This window comes from Oncorhynchus gorbuscha, linkage group LG24, assembly GCF_021184085.1.
Source record: "Oncorhynchus gorbuscha isolate QuinsamMale2020 ecotype Even-year linkage group LG24, OgorEven_v1.0, whole genome shotgun sequence".
NCBI lineage: Eukaryota > Metazoa > Chordata > Actinopteri > Salmoniformes > Salmonidae > Oncorhynchus > Oncorhynchus gorbuscha.
In genome coordinates this window covers 11,325,764-11,352,896 of record NC_060196.1, presented here as the reverse complement: position 1 = coordinate 11,352,896, position 27,133 = coordinate 11,325,764, and the positions used below count along the sequence as shown (strand labels likewise).

At 42.9% G+C, this 27,133-nt stretch overlaps 3 protein-coding genes and 1 long non-coding RNA gene across 6 annotated transcripts in view; 3 read left to right on the top strand and 1 right to left on the bottom strand.

The window, feature by feature from the left end:
* The window catches only part of LOC124012438 (zinc finger protein 606-like), a 1,040,669-nt gene that overhangs the window by 242,943 nt on the left and 770,593 nt on the right, over positions 1 to 27,133 (top strand). The window lies entirely within an intron of this gene.
* LOC124012437 overlaps positions 1 to 27,133 on the top strand; it is a 971,157-nt gene that overhangs the window by 209,607 nt on the left and 734,417 nt on the right. The window lies entirely within an intron of this gene.
* Positions 590 to 7,971, bottom strand: LOC124012501. The gene is made up of 3 exons (XR_006834728.1): positions 7,619 to 7,971; positions 1,047 to 1,284; positions 590 to 961 (listed from the first exon to the last, which is right to left on the bottom strand). It is a non-coding gene; the product is annotated as an uncharacterized LOC124012501 (long non-coding RNA).
* On the top strand, positions 7,466 to 14,026 carry LOC124012432. 3 transcript variants are annotated; one of them, XM_046326041.1, is made up of 7 exons: positions 7,466 to 7,975; positions 8,331 to 8,461; positions 8,616 to 8,780; positions 10,304 to 10,468; positions 10,861 to 10,972; positions 11,194 to 11,321; positions 12,856 to 14,022. In XM_046326041.1, the coding sequence occupies exons 1-7, from the start codon at positions 7,699 to 7,701 to the stop codon at positions 13,771 to 13,773; spliced, it is 1,896 nt and encodes a 631-aa protein (XP_046181997.1). In that variant the 5' UTR covers positions 7,466 to 7,698; the 3' UTR covers positions 13,774 to 14,022. The 3 variants fall into 3 exon arrangements, with proteins under 3 accessions (XP_046181997.1, XP_046181998.1, XP_046181999.1); XM_046326042.1 differs by lacking the exon at positions 12,856 to 14,022 and having other exon boundaries at positions 11,194 to 12,551; XM_046326043.1 differs by lacking the exon at positions 7,466 to 7,975 and having other exon boundaries at positions 8,336 to 8,461; positions 8,572 to 8,780; positions 12,856 to 14,026.

The following is a 27,133-nucleotide window of genomic DNA, read 5'->3' as shown; positions in this document are numbered from 1 at the left end:
CAAACCTGACTCAGTTACACCAGCTCTGTCAGGAGGAAATGGCCAAAATTCACCCAACTTATTGTGGGAAGTATGTAAACTTCTGACCTAATGGGAATGTGATGAAATAAATAAAAGCTGAAATAAATCATTATTTCTACTAATATTCTGACATTTCACATTCTTAAAATAAAGTGCTGATCCAAACTGACTTAAGACAGGGAATTTTTTACTCTGATTAAATGTCAGGAATTGTGAAAAAAATGAGTTTAAATGTATTTGGCTAAGGTGTATGTAAACTTCGGACTTCAACTGTATATCATTAACATTGAATAAACCATGGAAAAAAATTGTAGAATTGCAGGAAATTTGTTAAAATTTGTTATAAAATTGCTACACAGAAAACGTGCTTTAAAACTGCAACATTTTCTCTACGACCCATGGCAAAACGAGTAGAATTGCAGGAAATGTATATTAAAATGTACATTTTTCTCTGCCGTCGAGGGGGGCGACTAAACAATTTTAGTGGCCGGCCCTGCATACAAACCAAAAAAATGTTTCAAACAAGTACAGTACTGTCTATATTTGTAACAGTATTTATTTGGGTTGAAAGTATTTGTGGCGGGATGAAATAGAACTTCCCAAATACAAGAGACAGAATATTCCCCTTTCTTGAACATTGGGGAAATGTATCTCGTATCTCAGCTCCCCTGCAGCAGTTGTTGCTGGTGGCCAGTTGGCATTCTCGTTCCAATGCAATGCAGCAAGCAACAGTCTACAAATGTAGAGAGATGGAAAAATATGCATGGTTACCTGCACAGCATGCCAGGGAAGGAATAAATCGAATTATTGGGTGCAAAAATCAAAATCAGCCTGTGGAAGTCCTCAATTGCAAAGGTCTGGTATAGAGGGCTAATCTTCACATCTTTCAGGAGGCGTGTGTTCAGTATGATGGCAGGCAGTGTTTCCCCAGCCTTGGTGCCTGTTGAGCAAAATTGAGATTTGTAAGGCTGAAATTACATTATAGAAAACAAACAGCTTAATAAACATACTTAAGATATACATACTTGGTTTTAGCCATTTGCGTTCCTCAAGGGCTCCGTGGAGACAGTTTGGGTAGAGGGCATTGTCATGGGTGTAGGTGTGTTGTATGTGATTTTCAGCTGATGTCCACTTTGGCACTGTTTCTTTGCCAGACTGAGGTTGATGAAGGCCAATAGAGGTGGTTGATGACACTTGTTCTTCTGTACTTCACTCCCTCACAGTCTCAAAGTTTTGCGAGCGCATCAATCGTCTTTGTGAGACCTGTGGACAAACAAAATATATGGGCACAGACAGAACAGGCATTACAGTCTGTCACAGGGACACGAGAAACAACTTTATGATAAGGGACACATCTCAAAATGGCTGGCAATAGGATTACTTTGTCATAAATGATTTACAGATTAGCCCCTCACATAAGCATAGAAAAACAGCCCATCAACATGAAAGTAACAATGGCCTAATGTCACCTGTCAGCAGACTATTGTTACTTGATGATGATGTTCACATTCAAATTATAATTCTGTTCATGTACACACCTTTTGCTATATGAGTGATTGTTGGGCAATCCACTCGCGAAATCATAGAAATACCGACAATAAAAATAGACATGACCATCACCTAAAACAACGTAGTGGATTTGGAGAAAAAAAACTCTAACAGGATAACTGATACATCCTAACATGAATTTGTCGGGTAAAGACTCTGATTCCAAAGGACTGACAGTGACCCCCCTCTGTTGCACCACGCTCACCACCGAGTCTGCATCGCACCAAACGGCGGGCGTCACACCAGGAATCTTCAACTTCAATTTCTCTACACTCAATGCTACCCCAGAAATCACTCCTTTCAATAGTGCCCTGTTCCTAAGAGCAAAGCACGAAAGATCTTGACCCAAGTTGCGTTACACGGAGCGCCCACTCCCCCTGGGCAGAAGAAACACAAACAAATATCACAAGTCCACTATAGGCTATTATCACTGATTCAACTGCACCCAACTCCTTTCCCACCAATCTCGAAACCACAAAAGGCTCCGCGAAAAGGATCCACTTTCTCCAAAAATGTCACTCCTACTGGACCAGATTCTTCTTTATAATGTCCATCGATGCCAGGTTCGGGCTCCGAGATCTTCCCCGCGCCTTCCACCTCACTTAACTCGGCTTCATTCACTTCCATTTCACCTCCAGAACTCGGTCTGTTGGACATCTTACTCTGTTTGTACGTGACCCAAGTCTTCTTTGACACCATCTCCCTTTTTAAAATCGCCATCTTCATCATATGCAACCGTTGCTTTCCTCATTCTCGGCGACCTCTTTTTCCTCCTCCATTCCTCCTCCGAAATACACCTTTCCGTGTCCCTGTCCCAATATTCCTCTTCTCCCGGCTGTGCTAGCGGCCGGTGGCATCTCGACACAACTCCATCTCATAATTGTCCTGCTGACCTCAGAAACGTGTCTTCCCCAGGCTCCGACATTTTGAAAGCATGAGCAATGCACAAATTCAGAAATCTTGGTGTGTATTCTTTTGCTACCTCCTTTTTTTTACCTGGAAAAAGCATCAAGACAGACATCTCTGGACAAGCAAAAGTTAGCTAACTAACACACACATTCATGGAGTCAAACAGGCTGAGGACCAAAGATCGGCTTTCTGAACTTGTTGGGGACTCGCATTACATCTAATATTAACCTTGTCCTTTTATGACAAACAATGTGTTTTTTGTTTAAAATCTATAAATGATTTTCGATTACTTTGATAAAGTTGGCTATAAAGCAATCTCTGAATGTCCTAGAGCAGTGGTTCCCAACCAGGGGTATAAGGACCCCTGGGGGGAATTGGCCTATCCACAGAGGGTACTTTAGAAGACTCACGAGACCATAGACTTACTGGTAAAATGCACATGAGGGGGTACTTCAGGGGCACTCCGGGCAGAGTATTATTCAGTTTGTGGAACAATACCCGGACAATGATGGGAACCACTGTGCTAGAGTGACGAAACCACTCTCCCCAGCTGCCAGTGGCTGTGACGTAGGGTTCAGCCAGGAGTTGATGGACAGTCAGAAGAGTGAATGAAATAGTAGGAAGGAGATCAGAGCTAAAAGTGGTGTCGGATTTCACATCCTACTTCACACGGGTGGAAGAGACACTGTATACAAGTGTGTCAATGAGAAGTAAGGATACCGCTTTAAGAGGTTAACATTTCATGGACATTTCAAGATCGTGGACTTCAGGAAACAGCTGAGGGTTCACCCCCCTATCTACATCAAAGGGACCGCAGTGGAGAAGGTGGAAATCTTCAAGTTCCTTGGCGTACACATCACCGACAAACTGAAATGGACCACCCACACAGACAGTGTGGTGAAGAAGGAACAACAGAACCTCTTCAACCTCAGGAGGCTAAAGAAATTTGGCTTGTCACCTAAACCCCTCAAACTTTTACAGATGCACAATTGAAAGCATCCTGTCGGGCTGTGTCACCGCCTGGTACGGCAACTGCACCACCTGCAACCGCAAGGTTCTCCAGAGAGTGGTGCGGTCTGCCCAACGCACTACCGAGGGCAAACTACCCGCCCTCTAGCACCCGATGTCACAGGAAGGCCAAAAAGATCATCAAGGACATCAACCATCTGAGCCACTGCCTGTTCACCCCGCTATCGTCCAGAAGACGGCGTCAGTACAGGGGCATCAAAGCTGGGACTGAGAGACTGAAAAACAGCTTCTATCAAGGCCATCAGACTGTTAAACAGTCATCACTAGCACATTAGGCTGCTGCCAATAAGCATAGACTAGAAATCACTTGCCACTTTAAGGAATGGAACACTAGTCACTTTAATAATGTTAACATATCTGGTATTACTAATCTCATATGTATATACTGTATTCTATACTATTATACAGTATCTTAGTCACTTAATAATGTTTACATATCTTATATTACTCATCTCATATGTATATACTGTATTCTATACTATTCTACTGTATCTTAGTCCGTTCCGATCTGACATTGCTCGTCCTAATGTACATAGTCTTAATTCAGTCCTACTTTGATTTGTGTGTATTGGGTATATGTTGTGTAATTTGTTATATAATACTTGTTAGATATAACTCCACTGTCGGAGCTAGAAGCACAAGCATTTCACTACACCCACAATAACATCTGCTAATCATGTGTAATGTGACCAATAGAATTTGATTTGATTTCTATTCAATTTAAATGTCAAATGGTGTATCAACTCAATTGCCCCCCCCCCCTGTATTCATGAGCATGTTGTCTCAACCGTTGGTGGGCACAACACAAAAAACTCAGATGATGTAAAGTAGGTCTAAGCTACAACGTACACTACCGGTCAAACGTTTTAGAACACCTACTTATTCAAGTTCTTTTTTTACATTGTAGAATAATAGTGAAGACATCAATACTATGAAATAACACATAAGGAATCATGTAGTAATCAAACATTTTTTGAAACAAAATCAAAATATATTTGAGATTCTTCAAATAGCCACCCTTTGCCTTGATGACAGCTTTGCACACTCTTGGCATTCTCTCAACCAGCTTCACCTGGAATACTCTTCCAACAGTCTTGAATTAGTTCCCACATATGCTGAGCACTTGTTGGCTGCTGTCCTTCACTCACTGCAGTCCAACTCATCCCAAACCATATCAATTTGGATGAGGTCGGGTGATTGTGGAGGCCAGGTCATCTGATGCAGCACTCCATCACTCTCCTTCCTGGTCAAATAGCCCTTACACAGCCTGGAGGTGCGTTGGTTCATTGTCCTGTTGAAAAACAAATGATAGTCCCACTAAGCGCAAAACAGATGGGATGGTGTATTGCTGCAGAATGCTGTGGTAGCCATACTGGTTAAATCACTGACAGTGTCACTTTACGGTGGGAAATACACATGCAGAGATCAACCATTCACCCACACTGCATAACAAAAAGACACGGGGTTGGAACCAAAAATCTCAACTTTGGACTCCAGACCAAAGGACAAATTTCCACCAGTCTAATGTCCATTGCTTGTGTTTCTTGGCCCATGCAAGTCTCTTCTTCTTATTGGTGTATTTTAGTAGTGGTTTCTTTGCAGCAATGGCCAGGGTGCTCTTGAAAAATATATTTTAATCTCAATGAGCCTTTCCTGGTTTAATAAAGGCTAAATAAATAAATAAATAAATATTGACTGACATTCATTTCTTAAAGGAATGATGGACTGTCGTTTCTCTTTGCTTATTTAAGCTGTTCTTGCCATAATATGGACTTGGTTTTTAACCAAATAGGGCTATCTTCTGTATACCCCCCCACCATGTCACAACACAACCAATTGGCTCAAACACATTAAGAAGGAAAGAAATTCCACAAATTAACTTATGAAGGCACACCTGTTAATTGAAATGTGTTCCAGGTGACTACCTCATGAAGCTGGTTGAGAGAATGCCAACAGTATGCAAAGTTGTCATTAAGGCAAAGGGTGGCTATTTGATTTGTTTAACACTTTTTTGGTTACTATATGATTCCATATGTGTTATTTCATAGTTTTGATGTCTTCACTATTATTCTACAATGTAGGGTTAGGGTTAGGGATTTGATGTGTAATGTAGGGTTAGGGTTAGGGTGTAATGTAATAAGAAGTAGCATATTTCAAAGAACAGTGTGCATACCTTTTTCATTTAACCACACCCTTTGAACTATGATGCCAACCAATAAGATCCTTTCTCTTCAATTTAAAACAGAAATGGGGTGTCTTGATTGATCTAGTTCTCTCTCAGTCATGGCGCAGACACGGAAGAGTGTGAAGACACCAGGCTCAAACCTACATCTTCCGAATATATACCTGGTAATGGTGTTAAAAGAATTAGCCTGACCAGGATGAAGTACCTGCGGCAACAGGTGTGGTAGAGACTTCTAACGTTTGCTCTGAGAATCCTACCAGAGATGATTTTGGACCGGTAGGAGTGACCTTTTTTTGGAAAAAGTGGATCCCTGCTATTCGGCCGGACCATGTTGTTTCAAGCTATTTAAAAGGACAAAATGTGACCTGTCAAAGATTGGGTGGAATTTTATATATATATATTTTTTGCATCCTCCGCCCAGAGGCAGTGAGCGAACCACGTCACGCGCCTCTGGGATCAACCTGTGTCGTGCTTTGCTTTCTCAAAGGAGCGATCAATGGGGAGGCGTAGAGTAAAGGTGGATCAAATGAAAAAATTATATTCCTGGTGTTTGTGATGCAGGATGCTGAGATTTAGACCCTGTGGCAATGGCGTGACTCAGAATACCCTGTCTGTCTTGTTGAGCTTTGACACAGAGTTTCTACCTGGTAAGGTTAATATTTGCTATTCTGTGAGGGCCTATGTTCCGAACCCACTACAGTGCTTTTGGTGCCAAGGATTCCGACATGTTGCAAAAGTGTGGAGATAGAGAGTGTAAAGTTGGGATAGAGAAAGTATTTTGTGTCAACTGTGGGGGCGCCCATGCAGCTGGGGATCAGAAGTGCCCTGTGAGAGAGAGACAGGTTGAGATAGTTTTTATGTTGAGGCAGTGAAGATAGTAGAGGATAGCCCAAGGGTGAGTAATTCAACTGGCAGCCCCCCCCAGTGAGTAGGTCTGAATAGAGAGATCCAGAGAGGATGAGTATCAGTAAGCTATGGTTATTAATTGTACTACACTGAATTGTATTGCACCAAAAAATTGAGATTTTTAGCATAGAATATCTACAGGGGGTTTTAAGAGAAGGCGATAGGGGTTCCATCCGCCCAGGCTGTTGGCCTGAAGTAGGATCTGGTTGGGTTCAAGTAATGGATTTTTGGGGTATAGTGGTATATACTCTAAGTGAACAAAACATTAGGACACTTCCCTTTCCATGACATAGACTGACCAGATGAAAGCTATTATCCTGTAATAATATCACCTGTTAAATCCACATAATCAGTGTAGATGAAGGGGAGGAGACAGGTTAAAGAGGGATTTTTAAGCCTTGAGACATGTGTGGGTGCCATTCAGAGGGAACGGGCAACAAAAGATTTACGTGTCTTTGAACGGGGTATAGTAGTAGGTGCCAGGCACACCGGTTCGTGTCAAGAACCACAACACTGCTGTATTGTTCACACTCAACAGTTAACCGTGGTAATCATTAATGGTCCACCCCCCAAAAATTATCCAGCGTACTTGACACAAATGTGGGACGCATTGAAATCAACATAGGACAGCATCCCTGTGGAACACTTTCAACATCTTGTCGTCCATGGCTGACGTATTGAGGCTGTTCTGAGGGCACAAGGGGGTGCAACTCAATATTAGGAAAGTGTTCCTAATGTGTTGTACACTCAGTGTACGTGTAGGGTTAGCTGGTGCAATTCATTTGCCCCCCCCCCTTTTTGTGACAAAATGTGCAATTCACACTCCGATCCTGTAAAACGCAGCAGCATTAGTCTACGCAACAAAGCTTCTAGCCTGCCGGAAACGCACACGAAGAAGTAAAGGGAGTGAACAGTGACCAAGAAACAATTTCCACGTTAGCGTTTTTTGTATTTAGACGTTTATTAACAACATGGAACTCATAATATGATTAATTTAACTGCACAGCATCGAATACTTACCCCATGTAGTGCTTAATTCGCGCTAGAGACGGGACTTGGTTGATAGATGTTCTCTACGTAACGCTAGCTAGCTGCTAACAATGGCTAACTGTATGGTTTTTCACACTCAAATAGCCTCCATCGTGGAGGTGCTAGCGAATGCAGCCGTGGCAGAGATCTGTAAACTCGTAGACGACGACTATGCAGTGTTTCGTTTGGAAATAACTCAAAGCCGGAAAGAAAACAGGACATTGCGGAGGAAACTACTGGAACTGAAGGTGGCACGGGAGCGCGCAGAGAGGACAATACGAGAGCGCGTCCTCGCCAGTCGTCCCAGTAGTGTCAAGATCCTCGACCGATACAGAGGAATTTCAAGAGGTACATTTAGCTGCGTGGCCTGTCGCGTATCATGTATAACGCAGTTACCGTCTGTGTTAAGCTGTATTACCCAGAATTGGTTATTGGTCAGTTTTTGGATTGTATGTAATAATTAACCCGATTACTTAGTAATCTTGCATATATAGACAATATAATATTCTAAACAAATGTATTGATTTACTGCATGGCTATTATTTACTCAATTAAAACAATATGATGCATAATACATTGATCAGTGCAATAAATTGTATATCAAGAAGTTATGTTACATCCTTGCCAGTTGTAGACATTGTTAAGTGTACAATATAGCATTGACAGTAGCTAACCACATCTTTGCCCCCAATCACTCTCTCAGGTGAAGGACATCTCACTGGAGGCCACAGGACTATTGTGAAGCCAGCGGGACACAATACATGGAGAGATGGTCAACAAATCACTGTTGATGAGGGGAGTGGAACCTCAACCCAGCACATTATCATGATAGAGGTTAGTGTAATAGTGTTGCATTACAAATTACAATTACTTTGGAAAGTTTCAGAAAGGCTACCCTCACCTATTCACTTGCTTACATGTACATCCTCATTTATCTGCCATAGGGGAGCTTATGAGACTTCCCTACAACATTATCATCTTGTGTCAGTCAGCAGATGCAGAGGCTGCAGGTCCTGGGTTCAAGCAGGAGAGGTCTGAAGGAGAGGAGGACCCACGGCACAGCAGAGACATCCAGACTGGAGCGCCCCCTGTAGCCACAGAGGACCCCACTACCACCCCAGCGCAGCCCAGTGCCCGACGCAGCATCACGGAGGTCAGTGGAACGCTGAACGCCGTCCTCAAGTCAGAGGCAGAGACCAAGACTTTAACTGTAACACACAGGCTCTTACACAAAGGATCAGACCCAGAGAGATTGGGGCTAGGGAGACTGGGCTGTCCTCCTGCTCCCTGCTCAGAGTATTTACCGGTATTTCACCATAGGCAGAAGATGGTTCATTCCCATGGTGATAGTGACGTGTTAGACACTGGCGGCGATGATCTGTCTTATTCTTACGTTACAAACATGGACCCTGGCAACATGCCCTTGGGTTTAGAGACACAGACGGATCTATCTAGAGGGGACAGGAACCATTACAGTAGTAGTGTATACTCTGAAGGCTGCCTTGATAAGAAAAGGGAGGTTATAGTGGTAGATGAAGTGACTGTCAAAGTAGAGGGCGATGCTCCTCCCACATGGAATGCAGATAGTCACCTTGGAGATGGACACTCACAGGGCAGAGATTTCTTAGATTACAGGGAAAGCTTAGAGACCGATCTAAATGTTGCCACCCGCTCCCCTTTACACGCGTTCAGGGATCGAAACCCAGTGTCCACATCAATGGGGCCCTCCGAGTCACATGGCCGTGTCCGTTTTGATGAGGTATTGAACTCAAATGACAGGGCTAGAGCCCAGGCTCAGAGAAGGGGAGCCACATCAGGCAATATTAAAGAGAAACGGTTCCTCTGCATGTTCTGTAACAAAGGCTTCAGCTGCCTCCAGAAAGTAGAGAGGCACCAGAGGGTCCACACGGGAGAGAAACCCTTCAGCTGTACCCAGTGTGAGAAGAGGTTCTCCCGCCAGGACCACCTGAAGATGCACCTGAAGGTCCACACAGGAGAGAGGCCGTTCGCCTGTAATCACTGCGGGAAGAGGTTCTCAGAGAGGAGATACCTCAGGATACACCAGCAGAAAAACCATTCCACTCTATAACATAGAAAGTAACCATTCCACATGATAGCTTCTGACATGAAGATCAAACCCTGCATGAATTTAAAACATTTATTTTAAATGTTGTCAGCAGAAAATATCCACAGATCGTGTGGTATATAAGACAACAAAGTCTGTTTCATATTGTTTGTGCTGTGTAAGGCTATATGATGTTCAAATTGTCACAAGGCACTTCATGAGAAAATTAATTCAGTTTATGTTAATGCAGATTTTTTTGTTGAGGTGTATGTGTGGTTTTCATGTTGTTTTAATAAACAAAATCGGAACTTTTCATTCAAAGACTTTCATTGACTCTAGACCCACACACTAACTAACACCTACTGTACATGTCAAAATAGTTTAGTCAGGTTTGTCTGATGATGACTTATCATAGCTGACTCATATTTACCCACAACATCATATTTATGTCCACCATGATGTGTTTAACAACAATGAAGTTATTCTGTAACTACAGTATAGGACTCAAACGTAGTGGGGATGGGTAAACACTCCATGTTGAAAGTGTGTTTTCTGTGTGTGCATACCTGAGGGAGTGTATGTCTGTAATCTGTATCACCTGTCTCTTCCAGGAGGAGGAGGTTCCAGAGGTGCTGCTGGTGAAGGAGGAGGGGTGTGAGGAGGGTCTGGGGAACCCTGAGGGGACCATCGTCATGGAGGACAACCAGACTACACCTCTTCCTGGACCCACAGAGGAACCAGCTGAGCAGCACAAGAACACACACAGTCTCACGGAGGTAAGCCCACAGTAAACTACTGTCTGAATGGTATTTGTTCAGTGCCCGGATCCACAAAGCCTCTCAGAGTAGGAGTACTGATCTAGGATTCAATTAGCCTTTTAGATCATAATGACTAAGATTATATAGACAAGTGGGGACCCGATCCTCAATCAGCACTCCCACTCCGAGACTCTTTATGGATAAGGGCCCAGGTCTTGATTCATTTTGTCTTACGTGTAGGACCATGCCTTTCAATTATCAAACCATTGGAGTGTCATATAATCAATTCAAATAACACGTTTGCATAGTATCACATCAATCCCTCATTGCCCAATCAGAAGATGCTCCATAGCAGGGTGCTCATATCAGATATCTTGATTCAACATCCTCCCACCCTGTATCTCTTACAGTCAGTAGACATGGAGGATGGAAATCCTGATCTGCTGATAGTCAAAGAGGAGACAATAGAAGACGGACCAGAGAGCATTGATCTGCAGAGTGGACTAAAGATGGGGGAGCAAGGTAAGAGAGACCTAAATATACAGAACATAATAGATATAGCTTCTTCATTGGGATACGCCTGGCTATTATTTTCTCTTCATTCAATAAAATGAAATCAGTACAATGTATGTTTACATACTAAAACCCACACATGTACAAACTTCACCAGGAAATTGACCCCAAAAAAACTTCATATGTACAGTTTTCTGTGCCATGTTTGTAGTCTATTTTGTAACCTCCAGGTGATTGGCTGGAGGATAACAGAGGAGACTGGGTGGCCATCTTGGATTTCCAGACCCCGACCGGTGCAGCCAAGGCTCCAGGGGACAACATCGCGGAGCAGGCCAGGACCAGTAGCGACATAGTGGAGGTCAGTGGATGGGACAGCATCATCAACTCTGGGCTGGGGAACAACACTGTTAACCAGAAACAGACAATCGAACACAAAACAACGACCAAACTTAGTCTCCAAGACAACAGATTGTCAGAGACAAGAGTGAGGCGTCGATTTGGTCTGCGGGGACAGGGAGGTATGTGGCTTGAAAGAACAGAAACAGACTTGGCAAGCGATGCTCCATCCTGCTCCTATAGTTGTGATTCAGAGAGACTGATGGCACCTCAGGTTAACCACCTAACAGGTTCTGCCTTCAGCCTGCCTTCTATAGGATCTATCAAATGGAACATGGATCCTGTGACAACACAGACACTTCCTGGCCTTCGTCCTCCCCACACTTTCCAAATGTTAAACCAGACCCCCGACAATATCAGTGCCTCAACACTAAATAGCTACACAAGCCGATTGACAGATGACAGAAGTAGAGACGGAATCAGTAAAGGTGGCTGCGCCACAGAGAAGCGCTTCCCGTGTTCTTTCTGTGGGAAAGCCTTCAGTTTCCCCCAACAGGTGGAGATTCACCAGAGGATTCACACGGGAGAGAAACCATTTGTTTGCCACCTGTGCCGTGCCAGTTTCTCCCAATCGTCCAGCCTGAAGAGGCACCAGAGGGTCCACACAGGGGAGAAACCCTACAGCTGCCCCCAGTGTGAGAAGAGGTTCTCTCACCAGCACCAGCTGAAGATGCACCTGAAGGTCCACACGGGAGAGAGGCCGTTCGCCTGTATGCACTGTGGGAAGAGGTTCTCAGAGAGGAGCTACCTCAGGATACACCAACAGAAAATGCACAAGGCCCATGAATAGAGTGTACTGACATGTAATGTAGTAGTCGTTAATTCTATTGGTTTTTGGATGTATATGGAACTGGATGAGGTGAACTGAGGAAATAATGAGTATGATGAGGTAGAGTAAATTATATGGTGATGGTTGGTGTGATTGTGTCTGTAAAATCTTTTCACTAATGAAAAGTGACAATTGTCCTGTTTTGATGCTGGTGTTTTATAATGAGGAAATTAGTGCCTTAATTCATGTTTACTTGACATGAAGTGGTGAAGCTGTGTGTGTTGTTTTACTTTTTCCAAAGTATTCTAAAATACATTTTATCACTGTGAGGGTACCACATTTACAGAAAATATAAAGTGTTACCATAGTGAGAAAAGTTATTCTACTTGTCACATATCATTTTGTGCAATAAAAGTACTGTACCTCAAAGTTGAGTGTAAGACCATTTTGTTTAAATTAAATACACAATTTACTCTGTGTTGACTGACTATATATCATTGCAGGGACTGAGTTTCCCTTCACAGTCTAACCAAAACATAATACTAATTCTTGAATCAACACATATGGAAATGTTTTTTTATAATAAACTCCAATGCCTCCATATTGTTAGGTACTTCAATCAGTGTTCGAGATGTGTTTGACTGTGGTTAACATTTTATAATATCATGTCATGTTTCTGTGTGTACAGCAGAGTTTCTTATATAAACCTTTATGCTTTTCTGTTCAGTTTACAGAGGACCAGTTGATATCTGGTGTTGCTTGCGGGAGAGACTGGACCTCTGAGGTGGCTGGTCACAAAGCCTGGCCCCGGATCAGAACCCTAGATCCGGAGCCGTCGCTCTTCCTTCCCGGCTCAAAACCAGGCCTGAACCACAAGGGACAGAGACTCCACCACCACACAGAACAGAACCAGTGGACAGGTGGACTGAACAACCTCAGTCCTGGTGGTCATCAGAGAGACAGAGGCTCCAGTCCACAGCCCAGACCCTTCTCTTCACAGTCTCAGTGCAGGGATGTAGCAGGGCCTGGGGCTGATAGAGATAGACCCTCCTGTTCCTATGATACAAACACCACAGTATCCATGATGAACAGAGCAGGTCACCCTGGGCTTCAGCCTTCACAGAGACTGGTGGGAGACCCCTCTGGTGGTAGTCTATCAGCAAGTCTGTCTTCAGGGACACATCTAATGCCTGGTGAATGGGTTAATAGAAAGCCTGGACCTGGGTCTAGCCTTCCTCAGTTACCTCATGGTTACCCCACCAATACAGACAGGGTCAGAATGGGTGTTCATCACAAGAGCTACCTAGCTTATAACACAGCACACAATCCCAACAACACCCAAACAATGGCTAGAGGTCAAGGAGGGAGCTCAAAGACTAACCACCTGAGGGTGGTGGCTCCTGCGTCTACCTCCTCTGGTGTCATTGGGTCACAACGTGGGAGGCAGAGCATTAGGACAGACGCAGACAAGCCATATGTCTGCCCCACATGTGGGAAGCGCTTCGCTGATGCAAATTATGTGAAGAGGCACCAGACCGTTCACACCAAGGAAAAGCCCTTCAAGTGCAAACTATGTTACAAGAGCTTCTCCTTCCTGACTAGCCTTATCAGACATAAGAGTGTCCACAAAGGGGAAAAATCATAGCGGTGTGGCTTGAGAAGTATGCTGGGGATATCTGGGAACTATACTTAAATATAGTGTGAAGTGTCTTGGGGTAAGAGGATAATTAATCACATGACCCTCATTCACTTGGAATTTGAAACAGGCTTGAGTAAATACCTGTTTTTAGAGAGACCGTAAACCAAGGCTAGGACAAGGAGTTTAATATTTACCTTACTGAGGTGATGTAGATGGAATAAAGTAATATTACTTTTCTACTCTATTCTTGCTGACACACTGTCCTTTCTAAACAAGTCTGCTCTCAGCTTGAAAGATACAGTACTTGTCATAGGAGATTTGATGAGTAACATAATAAGTAGTACCGTACTTCTAAGAAAAGCACGCATACATTTTTCATTTAACTACACCTTTGAGCTATGATGCCAACCAATAACATTATTTATCTTCAGTGTAGATGGACGTAAAGTGACCAAGAACAATGTTCACTTTAACTTTAAGACCAGGGTACTCGAAATATTACTAATTTAACTGCACAGCATCACGTCCTTGCCCTAGGCAGCCTTTAATTCGTTGGAGACAGGACTTGGCTAATGTTCATGAGCGCGATTCTCGTCGGATACGGAGGAATGGCAAGAGGATCGTACATTTTGCAGAAGCCGGAGGTTGACTTGCGGCGTTTCCACTAGTTACCCCAATCACAAAGTCAATATCGTAACAATTTCTAAAAACAAAATGTGCTTTTTGGTCTTGATGTCGGTTAGGATCAGGCATACAGTTAGCAGTGTGGCTAGGTTTAAAATCACATTTTAAGAAGATACAGTTATAAACCCCATCCTATTTCTACAATGTATCAGTGGTAACAAGTGACGACCAGGTTGCGGGGCCTCTTGGGCATGTGCGACTTGCATGGATCCATGAGCACCAATATGTGAAGCTCACAGGAGCTTGAAGGCATAAATACATTTTCAATAATTTTCCATCCTCAAAATGTTACATAAACAAAAGCTTGACTTCTTGGCCTTATTAGAAATATATCAAAACACAATGATGTTGAAGTACAGACCCCTGCTGACTAATAAACACATATTTAGTTTAGGATATCTTTAAGAAACATTTCCTTGTGGATTGAAATTCTGTTTCCATAAACACACATCTTTAAGATATTATCTCTCCTTCATGAGGAGAGGATCAACTAAAAGGTCAGAAGTAACTTAAATTTAGTTTCTGAATTATTAAGTGATTAAAACTCAATATATAAAATCGCTACTGGAATTTCTGAAATTAAATTGGCTACAATGGGAAATCTTAGTTGTCACAAACTACAGTTGGGTCACCTGCTACTGTCCTCCCAGTGGCATACTGTTACCTTCAACTGATAACTGTTTTCTTTCTCTTTCCGTCACCAGTAGCTAGCTAACTTTTTAGTTTGAATACCGCACTGCAGTTGGCATCAGTTCCTGGAACTTCTAGTCTCTTTCCAGTGATCTTGCCGACCAAGGCCGGATCTGAGGAGCTATTTGGCGTAGCAGCTAGCCTAGCTGCTAGCTAGCTGCCTATCCAGCTAGCTGGGTTTTCTTGAGGGCTTGAACACAACCTGCGACGCGATTATCCATTGTGGCTGGAACCACGGATTCTCTCGGGTTTGTGGCTGTCTAGATCCCTGCTGTTTGTTTTCAATCTTCTCTGTGACCTGCCCTGTATGGAACTGCGAGGAGTAACAGCGTAACCTACATTGCCAGCTACCATGACAAAGATCAAAGCCGGTGGGAGTACCGTTGAGGACAGTGGTGTCTATCACACATGAAGGATCTTTTAAATTAACAAAAAGAAAAACGTTTCAAGTGTTTTGTCCTAATACTGGTGGATTCAACTAATAAAATAATGGATGATCTGAACCGAGAAGTCCAGGACCTGAAGAACAGTTTGCAGTTCTCCCAGGGTCAGCTCGACGAGTTGAAAAAGGGAAAACAGCAAGATGACAGCAATCTGTAAGTCATTGAGAGAGGCCATCAGTTCTGTGTGTGAATCCATTATACAAATGACAGATAAATCAGACTACCTCGAGGGACAATCAAGGTTAGTGGACGAAATTGCAGAATCTCCCTGAGACCTGGATGGAAGTCTGAGGACAAAGTGAGGGGAATGATCTTGAAGATGGACCACAGGAAGATTGAGGTGGGGCGAGCCCACAGGACTGGAAAATCCACCACCGGCCCAGGTGACAGGCCCAGGCTGATAATGGTCAAGTTCCTGAGGTTCAAGGACAAGGTAGCTGTTCTGGAAAGAGCCAAGAACTTGAGAAGAATGTATATCTTCCTCAACAAAGACGATCCTGAAGCTGTGCGCCAGAAAAGGAAAAAACTTATCCCAGCCATGAAAGTTGCCAGAGAGTATGGGGACATTGCTTACATCTGCTATGACAGGCTTATTTTCCACCCTACCAGCCAGAGGCCTGGAAGGGATGAGAGAGCCAGGCCAGATAACATTCATATATTAGCCATTTCTGAGACTCACTTAGATAATTCATTTGATGATACAGCAATAACAATACAAGGAAATACAGTTGAAGTCAAAAGTTTACATACACCTAGGTTGGAGTCATTAAAATGTGTTTTTCAAGCACTCAACATATTTCATGTTAACAAACTATAGTTTTGGCAAGTCAGTTAGGACATCTACTTTGTGCATGACAAAAAAAATTCAACAATTGTTTACAGACAGATTATTTCACTTATAATTCACTGTATCACTGTATCACAATTCCAGTGGGTCAGAAGTTTACATACACTAAGCTGACTGTGTCATGGCTTCAGAAGCTTCTGATTGGAGGTGTACCTGTGGATGTATTTCAAGGCCTACCTTCAAACTCAGTGCCTCTTTGCTTGACATCATGGGATGATCAAAAGAAATCAGCCTAGACATCAGAAACAAAATGTAGTCTGGGTCATCTTTGGGAGCAAATTCCAAATGCCTGAAGCTACCACATTCATCTGTACAAACAATAGTACGCAAGTATAAACACCATGGGACCACGCAGCCGTCATACCACTCAGGAAGGAGACGCGTTCTGTCTCCTAGAGATGAAGGTACTTTGGTGCGAAAAGTGGGAATCAATCCCAGAACAACAGCAAAGAATCTTGTGAAGCTGCTGGAAGAAACAGGTACAAAAGTATCTATATCCACAGTAAAACGAGTCTTATGTCGTCATAACCTGAAAGGCAGCTCAGCAAGGAAGAAGCCACTGCTACAAAACCACCATGAAAAAGCCAGACTACGGTTTGCAACTGCACATTGGGACGAAGATCGTACTTTTTGGAGAAATGTCCTCTGGTCTGATGAAACAAAAATAGAATTGTTTGGCCGTAATGACCATAGTTATGTTTGGAGGAAAAAGGCGCAGGCTTGCAAGCCAAAGAACACCATCCCAACCGTGAAGCACGAGGGTGGCAACATCATGTTGTGGGGGTGCTTTGCTGTAGGAGGGACTGGTGCGCTTCACAAAATACATGGCATCATAAGGAAATTATGGGATATATTGAAGCAACATCTCAAGTCAGGAAGTTAAAGCTTGGTCGCAAATGGGTCTTCCAAATGGACAATGACCCCAAGCATACTTACAAAGTTGTGGAAAAATGGCTTAAGGACAACAAAGTCAAGGTATTGGAGTGGCCATCACAAAGCCCTGACCTCAATACTCTAGAAAATGTGTGGGCAGAACTGAAAAAGCGTGTGCGAGCAAGGAGGCCTACAAACCTGACTCAGTTACACCAGCTCTGTAAGGAGGAATGGGCCAAAATTCACCCAACTTATTGTGGGCAGCTTGTGGAAGGCTACCCAAAACCTTTGTCCCAAGTTAAACAATTTAAAAGGCAATGCTACCAAGTACTAATTGAGTGTATGTAAACTTCTTACCCACTGGGAATGTGATGAAAGAAATAAAAGCTGAAATAAATAATTCCCTCTACTATTGTTCTGACATTTCACATTCACATTCAAATAAAGTGGCGGTCCTAACTGACCTAAAACAGGGAATTGTATTACTAGGATTAAATGTCAGGAATTGTGAAAATCTGAGTTTAAATGTATTTAGCTAAGGTGCATGTAAACTTCCGACTTCAACTGTAACATCTATAGAAGAGACAGAAATGCTAACGGAGAAGGTGTTGTATATTTAGAGCCATATCCCTGTAATGCTTAGAGAATATCTCATTCATGTCAAGTGTTATTGAAGTGTTGTGGTTGCAGGTTCACTTGGCACATCTAAAGCCTTTTCTTTTTCTTTTGGGGTGTTGCTTTAGGCATCCAAGTGCTAACAGTCAGTATCTAAATAATATGTGTGAAATGCTTGAGGTCTACTTTCTTGGAGACCTGAATATCGACTGGTATTCACCAAGCTGTCCACTCAATAGGAAGCTTCTCACTGTAACAAGTGCCTTTTTATTCTGGTTCAGGTTATTAATCAACCTACCAGGGTGTTTACAAACACTACAGGAACAAGCTCATCCACATGTATCGATCATATTTTTACTAATACTGTAGAACTTTGTTCTAAAGCTGTATCCATACCCATTGGATGCGGTGATCACAATATAGTGGCTATATACAGGAAAGTCAATGTTCCAAAAGCTAGGCCTAAAATAGTGTATAAGAGATCATACAAAATGTTTTGCTGTGACTCTTATGTGGATGATGTTAAAAAATATTTGTTGGTCTGATGTGATTAATAATTAGTATCCAGACAATGCACTTGATACATTTATAATATTGCTTCTTCCAATTATTGATAAACATGCACCTGTTAAGAAACGGACTGTTAGAACTGTTAAGGCTCCATGGATTAATGAGGAATTGAAAAACTGTATGGTTGAAAGAGATGGTGCAAAGGGAGTGGCTAATAAGTCTGACTGGCTGATTTACTGCACATTGAGAAATGAATGTGACTAAACTCAACAGAAAGAAGACTATTATGAAGCCAAGATCAATGATATGAAGTATGATGGAAAAATACTTCAAATGAAATTATGGACAGAAATACAAATTAAACTTTCAGCGAATCAGATGGCTTATTCATCACAAAACCATTTGATGTTGCCAATTAATTTAATGATTACTTCATTGGCAAAGTGGGCAAACTTAGGCAGGAAATGCCAACAACGAAGAGTGAGCCACCGTATTCATGCATAAAAAACAAATAATGAAAGAAAAGCAAGTTTGAATTCTGTAAAGGTAGTGTAGGAGAGGTGGAAAAATTGGTATCGATCAATAATGACAAACCTCCTGGCATCTACAACTTAGATAAGAAGCTACTGAGGATGGTAGCTGACTCTATTGGCACTCCTATCTGTCATATCTTTAGTCTGAGCCTAGAGGAAAGTCTTTGTCCTCAGGCCTGGAGGGAAGCCAAAGTAATTCCGCTACCCAAGAGTGGTAAAGCAGCCTTTACTGGTTCTAATAGCAGACCTATTAGCTTGCTGTTAGCTCTTAGCAAACTATTGGAAAAATTTGACCAAATACAATGCTATTTCTCTGTAAACAAATTAACAACAGACTTTCAGCATGCTTATAGAGAAGGACACTCAACATGCACTGACACAAATGATTGATAATTAGTTGAAAAAATTGATAAGAAGATAGTGGGAAATGTACTGTAAGATTTCAGTGCAGCCTTTGATATTATTGACCATAACCTGTTGTTGAGAACTTGTGTTATGGCGATATATCTAATAGAATTAAAGGGTTTTCTTTAATGGAAACTTCTCTAATGTCAAACATGTAAGGTGTGGTGTACCACAGGGCAGCTCTCCAGGCCCTCTACTCTTTTCTATTTTTACCAGTGACCTGTTTCAAAGACGTAGTCAGTTTTACGAAGTCAGCTCTGTGCCACCAAAACTCAACTTCTCACACCTGAGAACTACAGTGAGCTCAAAAACATTTGGTGACTCAAGAGTAGACCTTCAGTTTAACGAGAACCAATGCAGAGAGACTCTTTCTTACAAGGAGATAGTCAGGCAGAACAGGGAGATTCTGAAGCACTTCAATCACACTGTGTTGTGTTGTTGGCAGTGCTTGACTTGGGTGGGAGTGTAATGGATGTGAAACGGCTAGCAGGTTAGCGGTGTGCGCAAAATAGCGTTTCAATCGGTGACGTCACTTGCTCTGAGACCTTGAAGTAGTAGATCCCCTTGCTCTGCAAGGGTCGCGGCTTTTGTGGAGCGATGGGTAACGGTGCTTCGAGGGTGACTGTTGTTGATGTGTGCAGAGGGTCCCTGGTTCGCGCCCGGGTATGGGCGAAGGGACGGTCTAAAGCTATTGATGCTGTTGACCCGGATCACTGGTTGCTGCGGGGAAAAAAAGGAGGAAGGTCAAAAGGGGGGTGAGTGTAACGGATGTGAAACGGCTAGCTTAGTTAGCGGTGCGCGCTAAATAGCGTTTCAATCGGTGACGTCACTTGCTCTGAGACCTTGAAGTCATAGTTCCCTTTGCTTTGTGGAGCGATGGGTAACGATGCTTCGTGGGTGACTGTTGTTGATGTGTGCAGAGGGTCCCTGGTTCGCGCCCGGGTATGGGCGAGGGTACGGTCTAAAGTTATACTGTTACAGGAGCTCGCCGGGGCGGAGTACCGACACCTACATTTTTCTCCTGCTAGAGCTCCTGCACCTCTTATAGAACATTAGCTCAAAAGTATTGTTGAGCTCCTGCTCTTAAATATAAACAGTACCGACACACATCACCTATTTCAGTACAAGTCAAGTACTGTTTTTTGGGCATGCAACAATTGGCATTCAGAGGACATGATGAGGGAAAATAATCGGCTAATTAAAGGGAACTACGTGGAGATGCTGGATTTTTTGGCTGAGTATAACAGCCCCCTAAACTGTCATCTTGCTACTGCAACCATGTTCATTGGCACTTCCAGCAAAATCCAGAACGACCTGATCCAAGCGGTCGCAGATGTAAGTAATGGCAGATGCCATGAAGGAGGTGGTGAGAAGAACACCTTGTATAACCATTAGGGTTGAGACAACAGACATTAGCAATGTAACTACCGACGGTGGTGTGAAGGAGAGATTTGATGAGTATGATGTCACCGAGGACAAGCGGGCAGTGGATGTTGCAGCCCAGGTTCTCGTTTTTTTGGGGGGGATGAGTATGGATCCAATCCCTAAGTAGCGGCACAGTGTTACGATGTGGCCGCAGTCATGGTCTCTGGTCTAAACGGAGTACACGCAAAGGTCAAAGAAAAAAATCCTACAGGCTCAGTTAATTCATTATTATGCGCACACGCTTAACCTGGTTATGTCACAAGGTGCTGCAAAGTTGACTAAGATTTTTTCAACTCCATCATTGAGTACTCCAACGTGCTATTTGGGATTTTGCAGAACAGGGAATTTGGCATGCAGTTCTGTTTGTACAAGCAGCACCACCGAGAGGGAAAAAATCTACAGACGCATGGAGACGTTATGGGCGGGGTACCAACAGCCACACCTTGGGATCATTGACAACCTTCTCCCTCAGCTGGGAAATATACAGTACCAGTCAAAAGTTTGGACACACCTACTCATTCAAGGGTTTTTCTTTATTTTCACTATTTTCTACATTGTAGAATAATAGCGAAGACAAAACTATGAAATAACACATATGGAATCATGTAGTAATCAAGTGTTAAACAAATACACATTTTATATTTTTCAAAGTAGCCACTCTGCATTAATAATCAGCTTTGCACACTCTTGGCATTCTCTCAACCAGCTTCATGGGGTAGTCACTTGGAATGCTTGAAGGATGTTCTACATATGCTGAGCACTTGTTGTCTGCTTTTTTGCAGCAATTCAACCATGAAGGCCTGATTCACGCAGTCTCCTATGAACAGTTGATGTTGAGATGTGTCTGTTACTTGAACTCTGTGAAGCATTTATTTGGGCTGCAATTTCTGAGGCTGGTAACTGCAAGTTATCCTCTGCGGCAGAGGAAACTCTGGGTCTTCTTTTCCTGTGGCGGTCCTCATGAGAGCCAGTTTCATCATAGCGCTTGATGGTTTTTGCGACTGCACTTGAAGAAACGTTCAAATTTTCCAGAATGACTGACCTTATTGTCTTAAAGTAATGGTTGACTGTCATTTCTCTTTGCTTATTTGAGCTGTTTTTGTCATAATATGGACTTGTTCTTTTTCCAAAAAGGCTATCTTCTATATACCACCCCTACCTTGTCATAACACAACTGATTGGCTCAAACGCATTAAGGAAATACATTTTTATGTCTTCACAATTATTCTACATTGTAGAAAATAGTACCCATAAATAAAAACCCTAGAATGAGTGGGTGTGTCCAAACGTTTGACTGGTACTGTAGCTAAAGTCAAGTCGTCTCAGTCACTGATCTGGAGAAACGTATACATTCAAGGACAATGAAAGGCTCATGGTCCTTGTCCTCTTTGACCCACAACAGTTCCCCGGGTATAGTGAAACCTTCCCCAGTACTGCATTCTCAAGTCTCGAGGAAAGCTATGACACCAACTTTGATCTGTTGCAGCTCCAAACTGAACTCACACTAATGTACTCCATGTCTGGCAACATATCCTTTGATTTAGAGCAGTTTTAGACTCGAGCCTGACTAGACTCCCCACAAGCATATTGGAACTCGTCTGAAGTCGGTACAGCCAATCTGCCAACTTCTGTCTGAAGGGGCTGAATGTTTGGGCTACACACTAATATGACCCCTCAGTGGAGAGGTGGAACTCTCATGTTTTGCTCTAGGACGCCGACAGGCCTCAAGACCCGTCTGAAGGTATTGGACCCGTCTGAAGGTCCCCCAGTACCAGTTGAAAAAGTGAATGGCAGTATATATGGAGACTGTTTGGTGACAAAAATAAGGGGTTAAATACATATGAAACATTCTTTTTATTTGTTCACATCTCTCAGATATAGGACAGACACTTCAGAACTAACTTTAGAACTGTTGTACAATGCTGTGAATCTCTTGTTCAATGCGTTTGTGTGGGCTAATAGCAGTAAGGCCCAACAATATGTTTTTTCTTTACATCAAACCATTTCATATTTTTTGGGGCTACTTAAAATTCAAAATCAAATAGTTAAATGATCCTTGGTATGGCCTTCTTAAAACAATTCCTTATAGCTTCGTAGAATCCCACCCTTCCCGGATTAGACAGGGTTTAGATTTCTGGGTTAAACTGACTGATCGGGGGGCTTTTCTTTAGAGGAATGGGGTGGAAACAATCACTTCTTAGAATAGTTTTTTTTCTAACTATGGGCTTCCTGTATAGATTGGTGACGAGTGTATCATTTTCTTTAGTGATCTGAATGTCAAGTAAGCTGACACTAGAGTAATCAAAGTCCACGGTGAAATGAAAATGATCATTTGACTTATTAAGAAACTCATGGAACATCTCAAGTTCATTGGGAGTCCTGTCAAATAATACCAATATCATCTATATAATGTGAATATAGTTTGATCATGGATAGAAAGGGATTTTACTCAGGGTTGGGAATGTAATCATGCTCTAGGCCAGTGGTTCCCAAATGTTTTTGGTTGGTGTACCACCAACTGAATTTTGTTCTGCTTGGAGAACCCCAGAAGTGCCACCTTTCGTGCATTTTACCAGTAAGTCTATGGTCTCATGAGTCTTCTCAAGTACCCCTTGTGGATAGCCCAAGTACCCCCTGGGGTCCCAGTACCCTTGGTTGGGAACCACTGCTCTAAGCTTCCCATATAAAGATTGGCATAATTGGGTGCCATCGAACTCCCCATAGTGGTTATTTTGGTTTGTTGGAAAAAGTCACTTCTAAACATAAAAGTTATTTGTGAGTAACAGCTCTGCTAGGTTTCTGGTACATGAGGAACTAGGCCGAGACTCTATAGGGTGTTGTTCCAAAAATAAGCGTGTGGCCTCTAGTCCACATTGGTGCGGTATTTATGTGTATAGACTTTCAACACCAAAACAGGCCACCGATATTAGCATTTTTCACACATCATGTCCAAATCATCCAAAAGTATCTCATACGATTGTAAAGCTCAACAAAGTCACTTATAGATGTGAATATGATGTGGGAAAAATGCTAATATCTGTCCCATGACTTGAATGGGATTTGTGCCACAAATGTTAAAACGTTAGCATGTGAAACTCGCATGTCGTGACTTGTTTGTGACTCGAATAATAGTGACTTAGTCCCACATCTGGTTTAGAGATACAGATTGATCTGTTCTGAGGGGTCTGGAACCAGTACACTAGTTGTGTATAGGGGAGGGTCTGGTCGTAAATGAAGTGACTGAAAGTGGAGGGCGACATTCCTCCCACATGGAATTCAGATAGTTGCCTAGAAGACAGATACTTACAGGGCCGCGATTTCTTAGATTACAGGTAAAGTTGAGACAAATCTAAATGTTGCGACCCACTCCCCTTTACACACGCTCAAGGATCGCGACCCAGTGTCCACATCCGTGTCCTTTTCGATCAAGTATTGAACTCAAACAACAGTGCAAGAACCCAGGCTCGGGGAGGGGGAACCACATCGGGCAATAGTAAAGAGAAACGGTTCCTCTGCATTTCTGTAACAAAGGCTTCAACTGCCCCCAGAAGATGGAAATCCACCAGAGGGTCCACATAGGGGAGAAATGCAGTTTGGCCAGTACGAGAAGAGGTTCTAATAGCGTACACATATTTACCCACATGTCCACCATGATGGATTTAACAACAATGAAGCCATTTTGTAACTACTCAAAAGGTAGTGGGGATGGGTAAACACTCCATGTTTAATGTGTTTATTATCTGTGTGTGCGTATCTGAAGGAGTGTAATCTGTATCACTTCTCTCTTCCAGGAGGAGGAGGAGGGTCCAGAGGTGCTGCTGTGAAGGAGGAGGGGTGTGAGGAGGATCTGGTGAACCCTGAGGGGACCATGGTCATGGAGGACAACCAGACTACACCTCCTCCTGAGCCCACAGAGGAACCAGCTGAGCAGCACAGGACCACACATAGTTTTACTGAGGTGAGCCCACTATAAACTACTGTCTGAATGTTATTACGTCAGGGCCCGTATTATATGGAAAGATAAGCCCTCCTACTCAGACTTTTTGTGGATACGGGTCTTGATTAATTTAGCCTAAAGTATGGGACCATGCCTTTGAATTATCAAACCATTAAAATAATGTCACGTAATCAAATTAACTAACATGTTTGCATAGTACTCATAGCAATCCCTCATTGCCCAATCAGAAGATGTCCATAGCAGGGTGCTCATATCAAATTTCTTGAATCAACGTCCTCTCACTCTGTATCTCTAACAGTCAGTAGACATGGAGGATGGGAAGCCTGATCTGCTGCTGGTCAAAGAGGAGACAATAGAGGATGGACCAGAGAGCATTGATCTGCTGAGTGGGCTAAAGATGGGGGAGCAAGGTAAGAGAGATATGCATATAGCCCATTTTTCCCCGACAGCTAATGTCACTCCAACACAAGGCTCGTTCCTCCTCATAGCACCAGTTTCAATCCAAGTGCCAATGCAGTTTATCAAACTTCAGGCTTGTGCTACGGTCAGGTGACTTGAAAATAAAGCTATGTGGTGGATTTGGTATTGAAAAATGTAAGCATATGCAAAAAAAGTACCTCATACCTACTGTAAAATATGGTGGTGGATCTTTGATGTTATGGGGCTATTTTGCTGTTCCGGGTTTTTGCTATATCAGAGGTGCCAATATTTTGGACCTGAGTTCTCTGCCACGTTTGTAAAGTCTATTTTGTAACCTCTTCCTGTAGGTGATTGGCTGGAGGCTAACAGTGGAGAATTGGTCGGCCATTTTGGATTCTCAGACCCAGGCGGATACAGCCAAGGGCCCAGGGAACGACATCAACAAGCCGGCCTGGACCAGAGGCGACATAGTGGCGGCCAGTGGATTGGACAGCATCCTCAACTCTGGGCTAGGGAACAACAGTGCTCAACACAACCAGAAACTGACAGTTTAACACAAAACATCCGAACTAAGTCTCCATGACAACAGACTGGCTGACACCAGGGCGAGGCATAGATTTGGTCCGGGGGACAGGGAGGTGTCCGTATGAGAACAGACATAGACTTGGCTAGCTATTCTCCGTCCTGCTCCTATAGTTGTGATTCAGAAAGACAGATGGCACCTCAGGTTAACCACTTAACAGGTGCTGCCTTCAGCCTGCCTTCTATAGGATCTATCAACTGAAATATGGACCCTGCGACAACACAGACACTCCCTGGCCTTTGTCCTCCTCACACTCTCCTGTTAAACCAGACCTCAGACAGTGCCTCAACACTAAATGGAAACACAAGCCCATTGACAAATGACAGTAGTAGTAATGTAGTAATGCTATCAGTAGATCCAGTGGCAAAGAGAATCGCTTCCCGTGTTCGTTCTGTGGGAAAGCCTTCAGTTTCCCCAAACAGATGGAGATCCACCAGAGGATGCACATGGGGGAGAAACCATTTGGCTGCCAGCTGTGCCGGGCCAGTTTCTCTGAATCCTCCAACCTGAAGAGGCACCAGAGTGTCCACACAGGGGAGTCCACACAGTGTGAGAAGAAATTCTCCCGCCAGCACCAGCTGAAGATGCACCTGAAGGTCCACACGGGAGAGAGGCCGTTTGCCTGTACGCACTGCGGGAAGAGGTTCTCAGAGAGGAGCTCTCTCGGGATACACCAGCAGAAAATGCACACAGCCCATGTATAGAGTATATTAATATATAATGTAGTTCTGTTGGTTTTGGATGCAGTAGGGAACTGGATGAGGTGAACTGAGGAAAGAATGAGTATGATAAGGCAGAGTAGATGATATGGTGATTGTGTCTGTAAAAATGCTACACTGATGAAGAGTGACAAACTTCATGTCTTTAGGTGTTTTATAGTGAGATAATGATAGTGCCTTAATTCATGAAGTATTGAAGCTGTGTGTAATTTAGTGTTGAACCATTTCCAAAGTATTCTATTAAAGTGAAGGTACCATATCTTTCCTCCATTTAATATCTGACCTTTTCTAAGACCTCTTGTGGCAATACAGAAATGACTTATTTTTTCATCTATTTTTCTAGTGATTTTCTATCAATACAAGGCCAACATATTATCTTCCTCTTCGGCACAGGCCACCTCTTCCTAAGTTCCGGCCTTTCTAGGGAGTTTTTCCTAGCCACCGTGCTTTTACACCTGCATTGTTTGGGATTTTAGGCTGGGTTTCTGTATAGCACTTGGTGACATCAGGGCTTTATAAGTAAATTGGATTGATATTTACAGAAAAGGTGAAGTGAGAAAAGTTATTCTACTTGTCACGTATAATTTTGTGCAATAAATGTGATTGTTATGCTAAAATACTATATTGACTCAGTGCTAACTGACTTAGTTATTTTTGTATC